Source organism: Trichophyton rubrum (assembly GCF_000151425.1).
Source record: "Trichophyton rubrum CBS 118892 genomic scaffold supercont2.7, whole genome shotgun sequence".
Lineage (NCBI taxonomy): Eukaryota > Fungi > Ascomycota > Eurotiomycetes > Onygenales > Arthrodermataceae > Trichophyton > Trichophyton rubrum.
The window spans coordinates 1,142,068-1,156,842 of NW_003456422.1; the positions used below are offsets into that span (position 1 = coordinate 1,142,068).

A 14,775-nucleotide genomic window follows, 5' to 3' on the forward strand; every position below is an offset into this window, starting at 1 on the left:
GACAACACGTGATATATAAGTGCCTTTGATGATGTTTGTTTTGTTGTTGTTGTTTTGCTCTCTATGAAGTCGAACAACAAGAACGAGACGAGAGATGCAGCTGATCCCTTGCTTATTACCGCTTATACCACTCAGAAGTCTAGGAGTGTCTCTCCTAGCGGAAAAGCATGGCCGCAGGCAGGAGTTCATTACGGAGGGGGTTGTTACTGGTAGTTGTCTTGTCCATGGTCCTACTTTGGTTCCGCAAAAGCACTGTCGAATATTCAGTCCGTCCGGGACCGGCGCCGTCTATTGATGACCAGAGGAGGTTCTGGTATGCCTTCCATGCCATCATCAAAGCCACTGTACCCGGCTGCAAATCACCTATCAAACTCGATGAACACCCGGCGCCGCTAGAATTTCACCCAGACAATATCGGAAACATCACTCTGCCGGAAAATCTCATGCTGAATAAAGGGGATAAAAGAAAACTGAAGCTCGCCCATGCTCGGTTTCTCAGGCTGATTGCTCCGCCGGATGGGCCTGTACTACCATTCCAGAAGAGGACTCGAGGGATTGTTTCCACGGCTAGCAAAGCAATGCTTCCAACCCTCGTAACGTCCATATATATGTTGCGAGTGACTGGTTCAAAGCTCCCGGTTGAGATATTCCTTGCAGATAGAGGTGAAGACGATGCGTTTACATGTGGTATACTTCTCCGGTCTCTGAATACACGCTGTATAATTCTGGACGGGATATTATCATTCTCCCCCTTGAAAGAAGGATTGATGAGATATCAATTTAAAATATTTTCACTTCTCTTTTCTTCGTTCGAAGAAGTTTTCTTCCTTGACGCAGATGCGTTTCCCATCCGTGACCCAGCCCGTCTATTTGCCTCGAAACCATTCATATCAACCGGGATGGTAACATGGCCAGACTTTTGGCAAGTTACATATCACCCTTGGTTTTTTGAAATAACTGCTCAGCAATTGCCGAATACCTTTCCCATCCCATCCACCGAATCTGGCCAGCTTCTAATATCCAAACGGACTCACTCTAAATTACTTTTACTTTCTGCGTACTACAACTTTTACGGCCCGTCTTACTACTATCCCCTATTATCTCAGGGCCACCCAGGCGAAGGGGATAAAGAAACATACGCTGCGTCGGCAATGGTCTTGAATCTTCCATTCTATGCTGTTTCCACACGTCCTGAGGTGTTTGGATACATAAACAAGAATGGTAAGTGGGAAGGGGGCGTTATCATTCAGGCAGACCCAACGTGGGAAGTTATATCAAGGCCAGGTAGGATGTATGGATGGAAAGGAAAACCCGCGGTACCTTCAAACGCATTCCTCACATTCCACGCAAACTTACCAAAACTAGATCCAATTCAAGTCTTTGGAGAAGGTGGCCTTGCTTGGGCTGCTGATGGGAGTCCGCAACGCATGTGGGGCACTGCAAGAGACTCGATCCTGCGAGTTGGTGCTGATGTTGAGAAACGTTTATGGAATGCTTTGGAGAGGACATCGTGCCAAATGGAATGGAATTTCGCGCCCTGGGATGGGAGACCCAGGCTTTGTGAAAAAATTCGCCGGTTTATTCGCGGCATGGCTTAGATGCTGGCTGGTTGAAGGAAGAGCCTGTCTTGTCAGACTGCATATATGTTTTCAGTCTATGCAACCAGAACTCTTATCCAATATTACAGATCATGCAGCATTCCTACTTCCATGTGCTGTTACGGAGATATATAGAGACCTTACCAAACCACATATCGGGAATGAAACAGATCCCAAAGTTACCGACAGATCGAGAAAATTGATAGCACACTTCACACATCATCAAACCCGGTGGCTACGAGATCACTTGAGCATGGCATCAAGATAGGATGATAATTATTGATCAGCTGTTAATTGTACATTGGAGTTGAGAAAAAGAATAAATAGCTAATGTAATGAACTCACACGCCCTCCTTCGCTTGTGCATTAGGCGCCACAATGTCTCATTGCGTTCGCTTCTTCGCGCTAGTTAACGTACACTTGGGGCTTGGAGCTGCCATACCTTCTAGCAGTACGTATTCGAGTCGGCTATGCTTCCAGGATAATAATAGACAGGGTGCATATAGCTATTACGAGGCTGGTCTGTCCCATGGTCACATTAGATGACGTAGGCCGTTGCGCTTGTAAGATGCGCCTTGGTTGATTAATGGTTCAGCTTCGAGGGTAACTAGTTAATCAATATGAAAGGGGGGAATCATATCAGAGCCATGACAATATTTTGTAACTAACTTCCCAGTGATTGGCTAGACAATTTCGACTTTCCGTCTTCGGAGCGGTAATCTGGCTATTTTTGGGTGAACGAGAATGGATATCATTTTTCAAAGCTGTAATGGAGATGCAGGCGGCATTTTTAAAAGGTCAACACGAACGGACGAGCCTTCTCACTTATTCGGGATCTCCAATCTCTTCCTCCTTGCCAGTCTCTGGAGCCTTTGTTTTTTTCTCTGCCTCAAGTTCTTCCAGCCACTGTTTGCCCTCCTCCGTGGTGGCGTCGACGATTCCTTGCTCAACGGTCAAAATGCCGCTTTCTCCTAGCTTCTCAACAACATCTTCTGCCTCCTCCACTCTCATCTTTCCCAGCACTTTGTTTACTTCATCCAGGCTTTCAGATTCCAACGCTTTCTGAAGATCTGGTGGGAAACGGTTAAAAATTTCGCGAGCAGCAACATGAGCCTCGTCTTTGCTATCAGCTGGGGGAATGGAGATGTTGAGCTTTGTAGAAGGGTCAACTGCATGAAGTTGGATTTGCTCAATCTCTGATTGTCCCTCGGCAGACGATTTAGCAAGTTCCTTTGCACGAGTCTTGATACGGTTGTAAGTGTCATTAACATCATCACGGAACATCACACCAGCACGATGGTCCTCGGTAGTGATTCTGTTTTCCAATAGAACATCAGTAAATCCTAGCTTAGGCCTCCAGGTATGAAAATAACTAAGGGAAACTAACCGTTTGAAGAAGAGAGAAACGCCGTCTTTGCCTAGAGAGCGACAGTATTGTAACAGTAAGCCGTGATGGACACATTGGCGGGCATAAGTCTCATCACCAGAGATCTGGGCGTTAAAGGCCTCCATCAAAAGCTCATCCGTCCTCTTCTCTGTTAGTATCTCTGGGTGATCGGTGATGAATGAGTATGTTTCACGGTAGTCCCCAATCTTAAACTTTGCAAATTGCTTTGTCAAAGGGCGCACGGTTATACCCTCCTCGTCTCCTTCACCATCCTCAATATCAGCCTCTGCGCCGGAAGAGACGGCATCCACGTTATCTGCGCCAGCGCAGCCTGGATTGAGGAGCTCGACTGTCGACTCCTTGGTCTTCTCAGGCTCAGACTTGGCCTTGGACGATGAGACAAAGGAGCTGTCAAATCCAGTGTGTATGCTATCACTAGTGATCTTTTTACTCTCCTCCTTTTCCAATTGCGCAAGCTTCTCAAGAAGTTGCTGTTGGAGGTCTAGTACCTTGGTTTTGTGGCCTTCAACGCCGGTGATAAAGGCCTGGTATCTGTTCGCCGGCTTCGACTCATCCAGCTCCTTCTTGACCTGGTCCACTAGCGATCCCATCATCTGAGAGTACTTCGGTTGGGTCTCCTGCGCGTGGACATTCTCTGGCGGAGCGGGTGGTTGGTCCTCCTTGGGGTCACCAGCAGACTCGATCAGGGCCTGAAAAACGAGCTCGTCCGGATTTCTAGAGTCACTCTCGTGTTTTTTCAGGGCAGTCAACAGCCCGTCAATCCGTTTCAACAGGCCATCGTTTATAATCCTCTCGTACCCTAGAGTTGCGATCTCATGGCGGCGCTGCTGTCGTTGCTGGTGGATCTGGTTCTGCTTTGCACGGATGAAGGACCGTTTGTCCACATTGGGATGGACTTCGATGTCAGAGTCGTCTGAGAGCTCGAGAGCATCCCATTTACTGTAGTCAAGCACCATCTCTGCGGAGAGATGAATAGTAGTTCTGTCTGGCGCTTCTGTTAGCAAAACTGCCCCGCCACGGCTGCCTATCTATGTAGAAGCGCAGGCACAGACATACCAGAGAGAACGAGTGTCTGAGGAGCAGCTTGAGGGTTTTAAGCAGAGCAGCTACTGCAGCTTCGGCTCGCCAGCGTACGCAAAACGAAGAATATTTCTGCGTCAAGGCGAAACAAAACACCTGGCTATCCCTTTATTTCCACCTTGCTTCTTTCTTCTGCTCTCGCCCAAGAGAACCTCTGAGAATGTTCGGGGAGCGGGCCGGAGAAAGAAGCTCGGGATGACTAAATTTTTTTTTTTTTTTTGTTCCGGGGCGCCGCCAGCGACCTCACCTAAACCTCAGCTCCACGACCGTCCAATTCGACGTCTCCCCCAGCCAGAACAGCCAAGTCGCAAAGATCATGGTCCAAGGCAGCATCGATAGCGACTTCACTATGCCATCCGTGCCTTGAATGCCATTCGTTTCCATTTTGTTCTGGGGCGCTCAGTAGCGGCGGGCGGGGCGCAAACTTCGCGATGCGCGGCTCAAGAGTCCTCCAGAAGGCCAGTTTTTCTAGAGACACCGTACGCTGCAGTCTCTTGGGCCTCAATCTCTCGTCACGATGTCTTGCAACCGATAGTAGGGCGCCGTTGGTACGTCCCGTGGCCTTTTCCAGGCAGTACCATGCCGTTTCGCCGCCGGTGTTTGGTGGAAACAGACTCCATAGATGCGGAATTTTCACCCCTACCTCTTGTCCAGATGTCCTCGGAAAGCTCCCCCGAAACGCCTTGTTCCCCCAATCCTCGAATCTCATATACAGGCAGCTCCGTTTTGTTACTGGGAAGAGCTCTCCGGGTGAGAATGGCTCCTCGCAACTTCAGGAAAGTACGGCTTCGGTGGTGAAGGAGGTCGCTCAAGCAGAAGAAATAAGCCAAGCGTTCGAGCGGTCTGAAAGAGCATCCCAGGCTGCTCAGATAAACCTAAGCGCAAGACTGGCAAAGGACGGGCTGGCCTCGGGGAAGAAGTCAGGTCTTCGAGAGATATGGAGGTTGATCACGATTGCGCGTCCAGAGGCTAAGGTCCTGTCTGTTGCCTTTCTGTTCCTTCTCATCTCCTCTTCGGTAGCCATGTCTATACCCTTCTCTATCGGTAAGATCCTTGACATTGCGACCAGCTCCAATCCCAATGCTTTGAAAGATTTTCTAGGGATCAGTCTCCCTGTCTTCTATACAGCACTGGGAGGGATTATTCTGCTCGGGGCTGCTGCAAACTACGGAAGGATAATCATCTTGCGAATCGTTGGTGAACGAATTGTTGCCAGACTCCGAGCTAAACTCTTCAGAAACACCTTCGTTCAAGATGCCGAGTTCTTTGATGCAAATCGAGTTGGTGACCTGATCTCCCGGTTGAGCTCTGATACCATCATTGTGGGGAAGAGTATTACACAGAATCTTTCAGACGGTCTACGAGCAGCTGTCAGTGGCGCTGCCGGATTTGGAATGATGGCATATGTCAGTTTGAAGCTCTCAAGTGTTTTGGCTCTTTTGTTCCCTCCAATTGCTCTTGCGGCTTTCTTCTACGGACGAGCAATCCGTAACCTGAGCCGGAAGATACAGAAGAATGTTGGCACATTGACCAAAATTGCAGAGGAACGGCTCGGTAATGTTAAAACAAGCCAGTCCTTTGCTGGTGAGATCTTGGAAGTTCATCGATACAATCGTCAGGTCAAGCGAATATTTGAGCTTGGTAAGAAAGAATCGTTCATCAGTGCAACCTTTTTTAGCGGCACAAGCTTGATGGGAAATGCTACAATACTTGCTCTCCTTTATGTTGGTGGTGGGATGGTTCAGTCACAAGCAATTTCAATCGGAGAACTCACCTCCTTTTTAATGTACACCGCGTACGCTGGATCCAGTCTTTTTGGCCTTTCGAGTTTCTATTCAGAGCTCATGAAAGGAGCAGGTGCTGCCAGTCGCCTGTTCGAGTTACAAGACCGCAGGCCGAAGATATCCCCTACCGTGGGTGACAAGGTCACCTCAGCTCGCGGGCCTATCAGATTCAAAAATGTTGCCTTCAGCTATCCTACTCGACCAGCCGTCACTATTTTCAAAGATCTGGATTTTGAGATACCGCAGGGTAGCAATGTGGCTATTGTTGGACCCTCAGGTGGTGGAAAATCCACCATTGCGTCATTGCTACTTCGTTTCTACAGCCCAACTCAGGGCCAAGTCTTCATCAACGGCAAGGATGTTGCAACCATGAACGCAAAGTCTCTCCGAAGGAAGATAGGAATCGTTGCCCAAGAGCCAGTGTTGTTTTCTGGCTCCATTGCCGAAAATATTAGCTATGGAAAACCTGATGCAACAAGATCTCAGATAATCGCTGCTGCCCGCAAAGCAAACTGCCAGTTCATCAGCGACTTCGTAAGTTAAACCCGCATGATTTATCGATTTAATCACAGAAATACCAGGGCTAACATACCATTCCCCTAGCCTGATGGTTTGGATACCAATGTTGGTCCCAAAGGAGCACAACTGTCCGGTGGCCAAAAACAGAGAATTGCCATCGCTCGTGCTCTTATCAAAGAGCCGGATATTCTCATTCTTGATGAAGCTACCTCTGCGCTCGATGCAGAGTCCGAAACCCTCGTTAACAGTGCTCTTGCAGCTCTGCTTCGCGAGAACAACACTACTATCAGCATAGCCCATCGTTTATCCACCATCAAACGATCCGACACCATCATCGTTCTTGACTCGGAGGGCAAAGTTGCTGAAATGGGATCTTACAATGATCTCAATTCAAGACCAGATGGTGCTTTTACCAAGCTGATGGCCTGGCAGCTCAGCGGCGGCGAAGGAATTGCTGCTCCCGTTCACCCCAACAAGCCAATCTCTCGAGGGCCGCCGTCAGAAACAGAACATCTGCAGCAATTGCTACAAGAAGGCGAAGACGAGGAGTACGATGAAGCCGAGCCCGAAGACGAGCCGAGGTCTACTGATGAGATTGAAAAGAAATAGATTTCTTCTCTTGAATCGTCAATATCCCTTTCGCGAAGCCAAAATTATAACCCCTTCTCTTTGATTCTTTTTTCTTCTGTTACCCAGGCTACCTTCCCGGTCGACTGCCTGTGTTATTATATCCAATAGCGCAACCCCACTCTAGAAGTGTGCCGTTTCTCGATTAAAACCGTATGAATTAATCCTCAACGATCTATATCCAGACCCTCCCCTTTGCTAATACCTATATTCTCACTGTATAGATTATATACATAAATGTACTTTTAACACCTAGACATATCGTCTCGTTGCTACTATAGACTTTTCTTTGGCCATCTCTATTTCTCACCCTTGTTTTAGGCTTTCTTCCACCTTACCAGCATCAACAGGCTATATTCACTTATCACTCAAGGGACGGAAAAAAAAAAAAAAAAAAAAAGAGCATAAGCGCCATGCATGTATCATTTAATCATGGCATTTTCTATTGAAGGGAAATGTAATATATCTGCGCTATTGAAATCAGTGCTGCAAAATGAACTATCTACCTCGAGCATCCTGCACCGATCAATAATATCATAGGGCTCCGATAAAAAAGCTTAGAACACTACCGGCTGCTAAGCCTGCTACTATCAACATGCCCATGTATGCGCCAGCTGCCTCCCTCTCTTCCTCGTCTACCAGATCCGGGGCGCTAACCATGACATAAACACAGACGTAGCCATTTGTTAGCCCAAACAGACCCTGAATAAAAACAAGATAGAAGAGGTCGCTATTGATTGCCGCCCCTCTCCCTCGGACATTACACATCAAGAACAATGGGATGAATAAGATGCGAGCCAGCGCGAGGACAAAAAGGACGAATTGCGGAGGTTTCCTGTCCTTTACAGACGGGATCAAGAGAGTCATTCGCCCGAGCAAGTCGCCTGAGTTCCAAAACAAAAGGGCAAGGGCAATGAATACGCCAGGTTGTGAATAACGAGGCGGGGGTTTTTCTTTACTAACACTCTGGATCTGAGATGCGAACACGGGGAAGGCCATGGTAATACAGAAGCAGAGAAATATCGCAAGAGACAGCCACCTGGTCTTTCGGAACAGTGTCAACAATGAAACTGACTTCTTGGTTGACAGCACGTCCCACTCTGATGTATCAGTGTCTTCATCTGGGGTATAGCGAGCACGCCTTGCCTGGGAATGATGAAGGTAAAGGAAAGCGAGGAAAGCACCTCCGCAGACCACTGTTGCAGTCAGGAAAAACCCAAAAGCCGATTTTGCTGCGTTTGCCAGCTCGTCCGCTTCGTGTACAGTAGAGTCTGGCACAGCAAGGACCGAGATAAGTTGTACTATAGAGGGCAGGACACCGGAGAGTGCCTGTCCCACTAGAATTGCCTGCGTATACGCTGGCTGCGAAAAGCCGGTTACGTATGCGAACAATCCATTCTGGTTCATCGATCCGGACAGCGCACATATAAATACCATGAAAAGAACAAACGCGAAAAGGACGTTGGGAGATGGTCCTTGTTTAGGAATAGTGGAGAGCGTGAGCAGTGCAAACACGAATCCAGTGAGGGCAAGTGAGACAAGGACTCTCTGTGAGTAAGATGCATTTTTCTGGAGTCTCAGTAGGAACAGATGTGTAGATAGGCCCGTAACGCAGAACACTGAAGTTATTGAGGACTGTGAGTTGTCCTGGAGCCATTCATTGCTGGCAAACTGGATTTGAAAGTAAGGTGCTGCGGCAAGGAATGAGTTCCTGTAGACTCAATAATAATACCAATGTTAGCCATGTAACTGCACTTCACCAGCTTGATAGAACCAGAGAAAGCCAGCGGTTCCAAAGTGATCTTACCATCCCCATAGCATGGCCATCCCCATCCAGGTAAAGATAGAGTAAACTACCCACGAAAACTCCTTGACAGGCGGAGCATCATACGCAGGCACATCGGCTTCTCCCTCAGTGGTACCTCTATCGTCTCCATTTATTTGTCTGTACGCCTGCTGCTGGCTGTCTCTCGGACCAAAGAACCGGTTGAGCCTGTCTCGGGACATGATGGCGGAGCGTCTATGTTCTCGGCGTTGCAGCAAGTTAGGAGGTAACTAACAGGCTGGCTGGTCAAGCGGCGGGATATAAACGAAAAGTCGAGTCCGACGGGTCAAGCCACGCTTTCAAGTCCGTCAAATGGTGTTAAGCCCATCTTATCTCTGCCCGGCTGGATGTCGAAGCCGGTTGTCATCAGCTGGCTGTTGCGCTTTGAGAAGTGTAGTCAAAGTTAACTAACTAGTTAAAAGCGTGACGCGGTTGGCGCGCCTGAGTCAAGTCACATGAAGCAAACTACCGAGTTAACTAATTAGTTATGGATTATGATCAACAGGAAGAAAACACCGCGATATCAGTACAACGTCAGCCATTACTACTGCTACTATTGCTATATGAACTGATTTCAATGCCATTATCATGAGCGAACATCTCCTAAGATTGGGACTTTAGCCGTTATTCGTGGTAGCATTTAGAAGAGGCTCGCGGAAGAATTTAGATTGCCCCCGAGGTTGGTCATGCAGAATTGCCTATGGAGGATTACGATTGTGATGATCTGTGAAGCTTAGACAAAGGACTCCTGGAGACTGGATATTTCTCCTTGGTTGTCACTGTCGGTGCCAGCCAGAGCTAGCTGGGCCCTGTGTCGAGTTGTGCTCGCCATCACAATTTGCTCTCGCGGGAGCATGTTGCTGGTTAATTCCCTCTGATATATCAGCAAGTGCCTGCCCTGCCACTGTAACTGGATGTCCTTGGGCCGGCCTTTTGATAGCAGCTCCCGCCACAGAGTCTCCCTGTCTGCTTGAATTCGAGACCTGTGATGGCGTAAAAGCCGTGGTAAGCCGTTTCTTTCTCGAGGATGGAGGCACTGGGTGTACCGAACGAACATGGCTTGCCAGCTCGGCCCTTTTTATGTTTTGAAACCCCGTTAGCTGTGATATTCTTTTGAAGGAGACTGTCTGTTGGACCGATATACTGTCATACCTCTCATTAAAAGCACGGCAACACTCGAAACACGGGAATGACTTTCCTTTCCCTCTATCTAAAACGTATGTCAGCCTGGAGTTCTGTTGGCTAATGTTTGCTTGTTTGCTCTTCTCATGGGTACTCACGCATGATTCCATGCCGCAGAAGATGGTCTGCCCGGCGAAACGTCTCTAGGCATGTGGTGCATTGGAACCTAGTGCTCCCCTTTGCTGGGCTCCTCAGTGAACGGAGCACGGAGTTCTCTTGTGAAGCTGTCATGACTGGTTGTTAAACGTCCCTGGTACACTTTACTAACCTGGGCCGCCAGCTCTGTCGAGTGTGAATGTGTGAGAAAGCCGCTGGGAGAGTCGAGCCCCTCCAACACAGGGAGGTCAAACCAACAGGACATCTTTGAGGGCTCGACGCTTCTTGCCAGAGAATGCTCGCTATCTAGTATCTATGGAATAGCAATCGCAGCCCAAGGGTAAACAATTGTAGGATTATGTAACTAAGTAGTTAACTAACAGGCGGCTGTCACTTAGCTGGTTAACTAAATAACTTCTCCGACGTCAAAAAAAAAAAATAAAAACGCCAGCAAGGACCTCACTAGAGATCTATAGCTATATTCAGAAAGCCCACCGTACTGGAATGTATATATCTAGCGATTATCAATGCCACCGAGATTCCCGTTTTTGAATAGCAGTATCATAGATTGCTATTACGTCAGAATAGCTTGTGCTAGGCAGCAGCCGACTTTACTTAAACTGCCGAACTTGTCAGCCCAGCCAGCAGCTTTCCATTGCCAACCATCTCAACATAGATCCATTCATCTTCGAGTGCTATGATGAAGACCAAGCTCTTAATACTTTCTGATACCCATGCAATGCCATATACACCTCCCAGCCAATATGCCGATGTGGCCCTACATTGCGGCGACTTGACCGAGCGCTCTACATTGGAAGAATATCGATTGGCCGCACAGCTCCTGAAGCAAGTAAATGCCCCCCTCAAACTTGCTATTGCCGGGAATCATGATTTCACTCTTGATATCCCATTCTACAAAGCGAAGCTAGAGCATATACACGTTGAACGACATGCACGGTTGATGAAGGAATGTGGTGATTTTGGGGAGGCTAGGCGGTTGCTTGAAGATGCTGGCATCATCCTTTTAGACGAAGGGATTCATCGCTTTAATTTAGCGAATGGCGCCAGTTTATCCATATACGCAAGCCCGTATACCCCGGTCTATGGGCATTGGGGGTTCCAGTACTATCGACAGCAGGGGCATCAATTCGAAATGGAGGGAGCCGACATTACTATGACCCACGGGCCCCCGAAGGGTTTACTTGATACGACCTTTTCAGGGAGTAACGCAGGGTGTACGTCTCTTCTTGGAGCTGTATCTCGGGTAAGACCGAAGATACATTGTTTTGGGCACATACATGAAGCTTGGGGAGCAAAACTCGTCACCTGGAGGAACACGAATTCGTTATTTTCATTCTTCCCTGATTCTAACCCTGTTGATGAAGAAAAATCAATTTTGATCAATAGTCTAATGGGGGCAAGAGATTCAAAGGCGCTATTGGACAAGCTGCAGTCTCACCGGGATGAAGGTTACTATACTCTCAGTTACTGCTCGGATAATCAAACTCCGATCCAGTCCGGTCAGCAAACCCTTGTCATAAACGCATCCATGAAAGGGCTTGGTTGGGACACTTGTCATATACCGTGGTTGGTGAATATTGAATTGCCGAAGGCTAAATGAATGGATTGAGTGATGATGTAACACACAGTAATAAACGAGGCTTAATTTAATAAGGCTATGAACGCTATGTCACATATGGTATCTTTTGCTGCCGGTAAAATTAAAAAAAAAAAAAAAAAAAAAAAAAGAACAAAGCCTGGGTATATATAAAGCAAAGGATATAAGAGGTACCGGTTGTGCTCCGTGTGCATACATATATATACATGCGGTATGGAAGGCCGTTGAGACCATGGTATATAGCGGCTCCTAGCATAGGAAGTCGGACTCCTCTAGCCATTGAGAACCGATGGCAATGGCCACCAGGTCCCCAGCGCAAGATAGAGTCTCATATTCATCTTCTAATTCAAGCAGGTCCAAAACGGTCTCTAACCTTTCAAAGAGTACGTGCTGAATTTCGTCTCGTAGTTTTTGTCCTTCAGTCCTGTAGTCCTGAGCAACTTTGTACTTGGCACTTGGTTTCCTAGGGACAAGATTGCTATTCACGGAGCGTTGTCCAAGGGGCTGACGGTCTATTGGAAGCAGCTTCTCAGTACGACATCTGTTTACCAGCGTAGCTAGAATAAAGGACAGCCAAATAAGATTAGTTCTTGGCCTGTAGTTTTTCCACTGTACTGCGTCAGGGTCACTGTCATGAAGGACCTCTGATCTCATCCTAATAGGGGAAGTATCAGCAACGACAGCCTAAAGTGTAATCAGCATCTATACTTACATCCGATAGGTGTCACGAAGAAATTTCTCCTCTTCATCCCTTCCAACGGCATCGAAGATTTCCTTCTTCTCGAGATTAGACCATGCTACTGATCCGTTGATATAACCAGTGTCCTGTGTTTCACAAGGCGAAAGCTCTGCGCGAGATAAAGAATAATCAATGATGGTTGTCTCCAGCCCGCTTAAGCCTAGGCGTGCTGAAAGTTCAATCTCTGAATCATTCATTTTGGCCATCCCCTTTTGATACTCATCAAGAGGGGGCTGTTTCTGTTTCACACACACATTTCCAAGATGGAGATCACGGTGCTGTTTAAGTGTTAACTATTCATTCCAAATAAAAGCTGTATTTATAGCAAGGAAGTTAGTACCTCAAAAGAAGCATATTGTTCCGCTCTTGCCAATGCCAAAGCCACACCCCAGAACACGTCATACACTTGGAAAACAGAGGAAAACTTGAATTTCTCAAGTTCAAAACCTGCATTCTCCATTTCTAGTATAGCCCATAGCTGATTGTCCGGATATGATTTTTTCTTGCTTGGGTCGGGATTGAAGCAATCGTCCTTGGTTCGACTATATATATCCCAAGCGTTTTGGTAAGACGGGGGAAACCTGCCTTGAACCACGTGTATCTCCCTAAATCGTGCAAATCCGGGAATTGGGTCAAGAAGCTTCAATAACTGAACTTCAGCAACAATCTCATCCACTGTCGTGAATTTCTTTGAACCTGGTCCTCGCTGTGCGCATAATGGCACAATTTTAAAAACGCCATCCATATAGGTTTGTAGTTTAGATGATCGATCGCTTGATAGGCTTGATTTGGATACCCCCTCTTTTGCACACAGCTCATATACCTCTCCGTAGGAGCCTTCTGCAATCTTCCTGACGTCGAAGAAACCTTCGGCTTTGTTTGCCCATTTGTCAAAATGTTGTATTCCTCGCGAAGACCTTGTGGACATTGCCTCGTTCAGGATGGCTTTTACGTAAGCAGTCCTTTGTTTATCATTGACATATTTTTGTTGTATCTTGGTATTCCCCTTTTTCCTTGTACTAACAGGGGATCTTGACTGCTTGATATCCTCCTTTTCTTCCGAGTTCTTCGAGGATATCGAAAAATCATCTTGGGAGCGTTGTATTGACTCAATAGAGTCTGCCTTCTGGGTAACATTCTTCTTGGTAATTTTTTCTGGTGAAGTGTTATTGGTGGGGTGAGTATCTCCCCCAGTTGGATCCTGGTAACATTCCTTTCCATTGACAGTTTGTGAGGAACTCCCCTTGATTGTTATTTGTGATAACTGGTCTCGAACTGCGGCCATAAGTGATTCTGAATCATCTGGGGAAGAAGAAGCTATTGATAGTTCATTTTCAATAGCTAGACTGCCATCGTGCACAATACCTCGCTCTCTATTTGTGCCTTTCGTCCCGTGAACACCTTTTGTAGCCTTCGAGGACGGGTGTCTAGTTTTTTGGCAGTGGGTGGTTCGTTGACGAGTATCGGCCTGCATTTCAGCAACAGGGTCTTCAATGTATATAACCATATTTGGTACTGTACGGTTCGCGTGTCTTCTCTGTGTCGGCTTGTTCAAGTGCTGAGTCGTGGGCAGTCGTTTACAAAAAAAGCGCTTCTCTCTTCGGCGTGCGAAAACCTTTATTTATATATCTCCTAAAGAGGACTAGCTCCAGCGGTTACCACGGCAAACGCACGGTCCAGGTTATATAAGCTAATGACTAAGCCGGAAGACATGGCCGACGACCAGTCAGGTGACGCTTCTCCTATTCCTGCCGCGCCGGAAGGAATATTTTTTTCCTACCTAGTACTTCGAATATCAGGTTTCAGCAGGCGACCCATCTCTCTCACTCTCCAAGGCTCTGGAGATCCAATCCACGGATCATCAATGAGGAGGTCACCGGGTAACGAGCCTTATCCCTAAGTGCTCTTCTCCATCGACTTGCGCCGGTTTCGTCCAACAACCCGCAGAGGATTGCAGCAGGTACCATCACATGGCACGCGACCCATCCATCAACCGCGGATTGTGATCAAACTCTTCTATCGGTTATCGCGAAATATAAACACACAGATTCGCCGGGGGGGGCATCGATATAAACGTTTTCGCTCGTTTTCACACAGGCGCTCGCGCCGTCCGTTGCCAAACATGGCCTTCAACTTTAACTGGTCGCCTCTGATGGCTGATGCTGGATTCTATACTCGCGCTCAAGAGCTACTCACTGCTGCCTTGAACAAGTCGCCGAAACCTCCGATCATTGTAGGCGACATCACGGTCACGGAACTGAATCTGGGATCTATACCACCAGACCTTGAAATTCTTGAG

General features: G+C 47.4%; 6 protein-coding genes across 7 annotated transcripts; 3 read left to right on the forward strand and 3 right to left on the reverse strand.

Moving 5' to 3' along the window:
- Positions 1–167: 167 nt before the first annotated feature.
- Positions 168–1,598, forward strand: TERG_06397 (uncharacterized protein; the record flags this gene model as incomplete). Its single annotated transcript, XM_047748612.1, has 1 exon — positions 168–1,598. The coding sequence occupies one exon, from the start codon at positions 168–170 to the stop codon at positions 1,596–1,598; it is 1,431 nt and encodes a 476-aa protein (XP_047604598.1).
- An 825-nt stretch (positions 1,599–2,423) lies between these two features.
- Positions 2,424–3,962, reverse strand: TERG_06398 (uncharacterized protein; the record flags this gene model as incomplete). 2 transcript variants are annotated; one of them, XM_003233361.1, is made up of 2 exons in its annotated part: positions 2,424–2,913; positions 2,986–3,962. In XM_003233361.1, 2 exons carry the CDS (start codon positions 3,960–3,962, stop codon positions 2,424–2,426), a joined length of 1,467 nt encoding a protein of 488 aa, XP_003233409.1. The 2 variants fall into 2 exon arrangements, with proteins under 2 accessions (XP_003233409.1, XP_047604599.1); XM_047748613.1 differs by having other exon boundaries at positions 2,424–3,962.
- A 432-nt stretch (positions 3,963–4,394) lies between these two features.
- Positions 4,395–7,687, forward strand: TERG_06399 (uncharacterized protein). Its single transcript, XM_003233362.2, has 2 exons — positions 4,395–6,404; positions 6,474–7,687. The coding sequence occupies exons 1-2, from the start codon at positions 4,518–4,520 to the stop codon at positions 6,996–6,998; spliced, it is 2,412 nt and encodes an 803-aa protein (XP_003233410.1). The 5' UTR covers positions 4,395–4,517; the 3' UTR covers positions 6,999–7,687.
- On the reverse strand, positions 7,551–9,735 carry TERG_06400 (nucleoside transmembrane transporter FUN26; the record flags this gene model as incomplete). The annotated part of the gene is made up of 2 exons (XM_003233363.2): positions 8,824–9,735; positions 7,551–8,727 (listed from the first exon to the last, which is right to left on the reverse strand). Exons 1-2 carry the CDS (start codon positions 9,021–9,023, stop codon positions 7,551–7,553), a joined length of 1,377 nt encoding a protein of 458 aa, XP_003233411.1. The 5' UTR covers positions 9,024–9,735.
- A 56-nt stretch (positions 9,736–9,791) lies between these two features.
- On the forward strand, positions 9,792–11,843 carry TERG_06402 (uncharacterized protein). Its single transcript, XM_003233365.2, has one exon. The coding sequence runs from the start codon at positions 10,817–10,819 to the stop codon at positions 11,738–11,740; it is 924 nt and encodes a 307-aa protein (XP_003233413.2). The 5' UTR covers positions 9,792–10,816; the 3' UTR covers positions 11,741–11,843.
- Positions 11,844–11,986: 143 nt separating this feature from the next.
- Positions 11,987–13,983, reverse strand: TERG_06403 (HASPIN protein kinase; the record flags this gene model as incomplete). The annotated part of the gene is made up of 3 exons (XM_003233366.1): positions 11,987–12,392; positions 12,450–12,754; positions 12,817–13,983. 3 exons carry the CDS (start codon positions 13,981–13,983, stop codon positions 11,987–11,989), a joined length of 1,878 nt encoding a protein of 625 aa, XP_003233414.1.
- Positions 13,984–14,775: the final 792 nt, after the last annotated feature.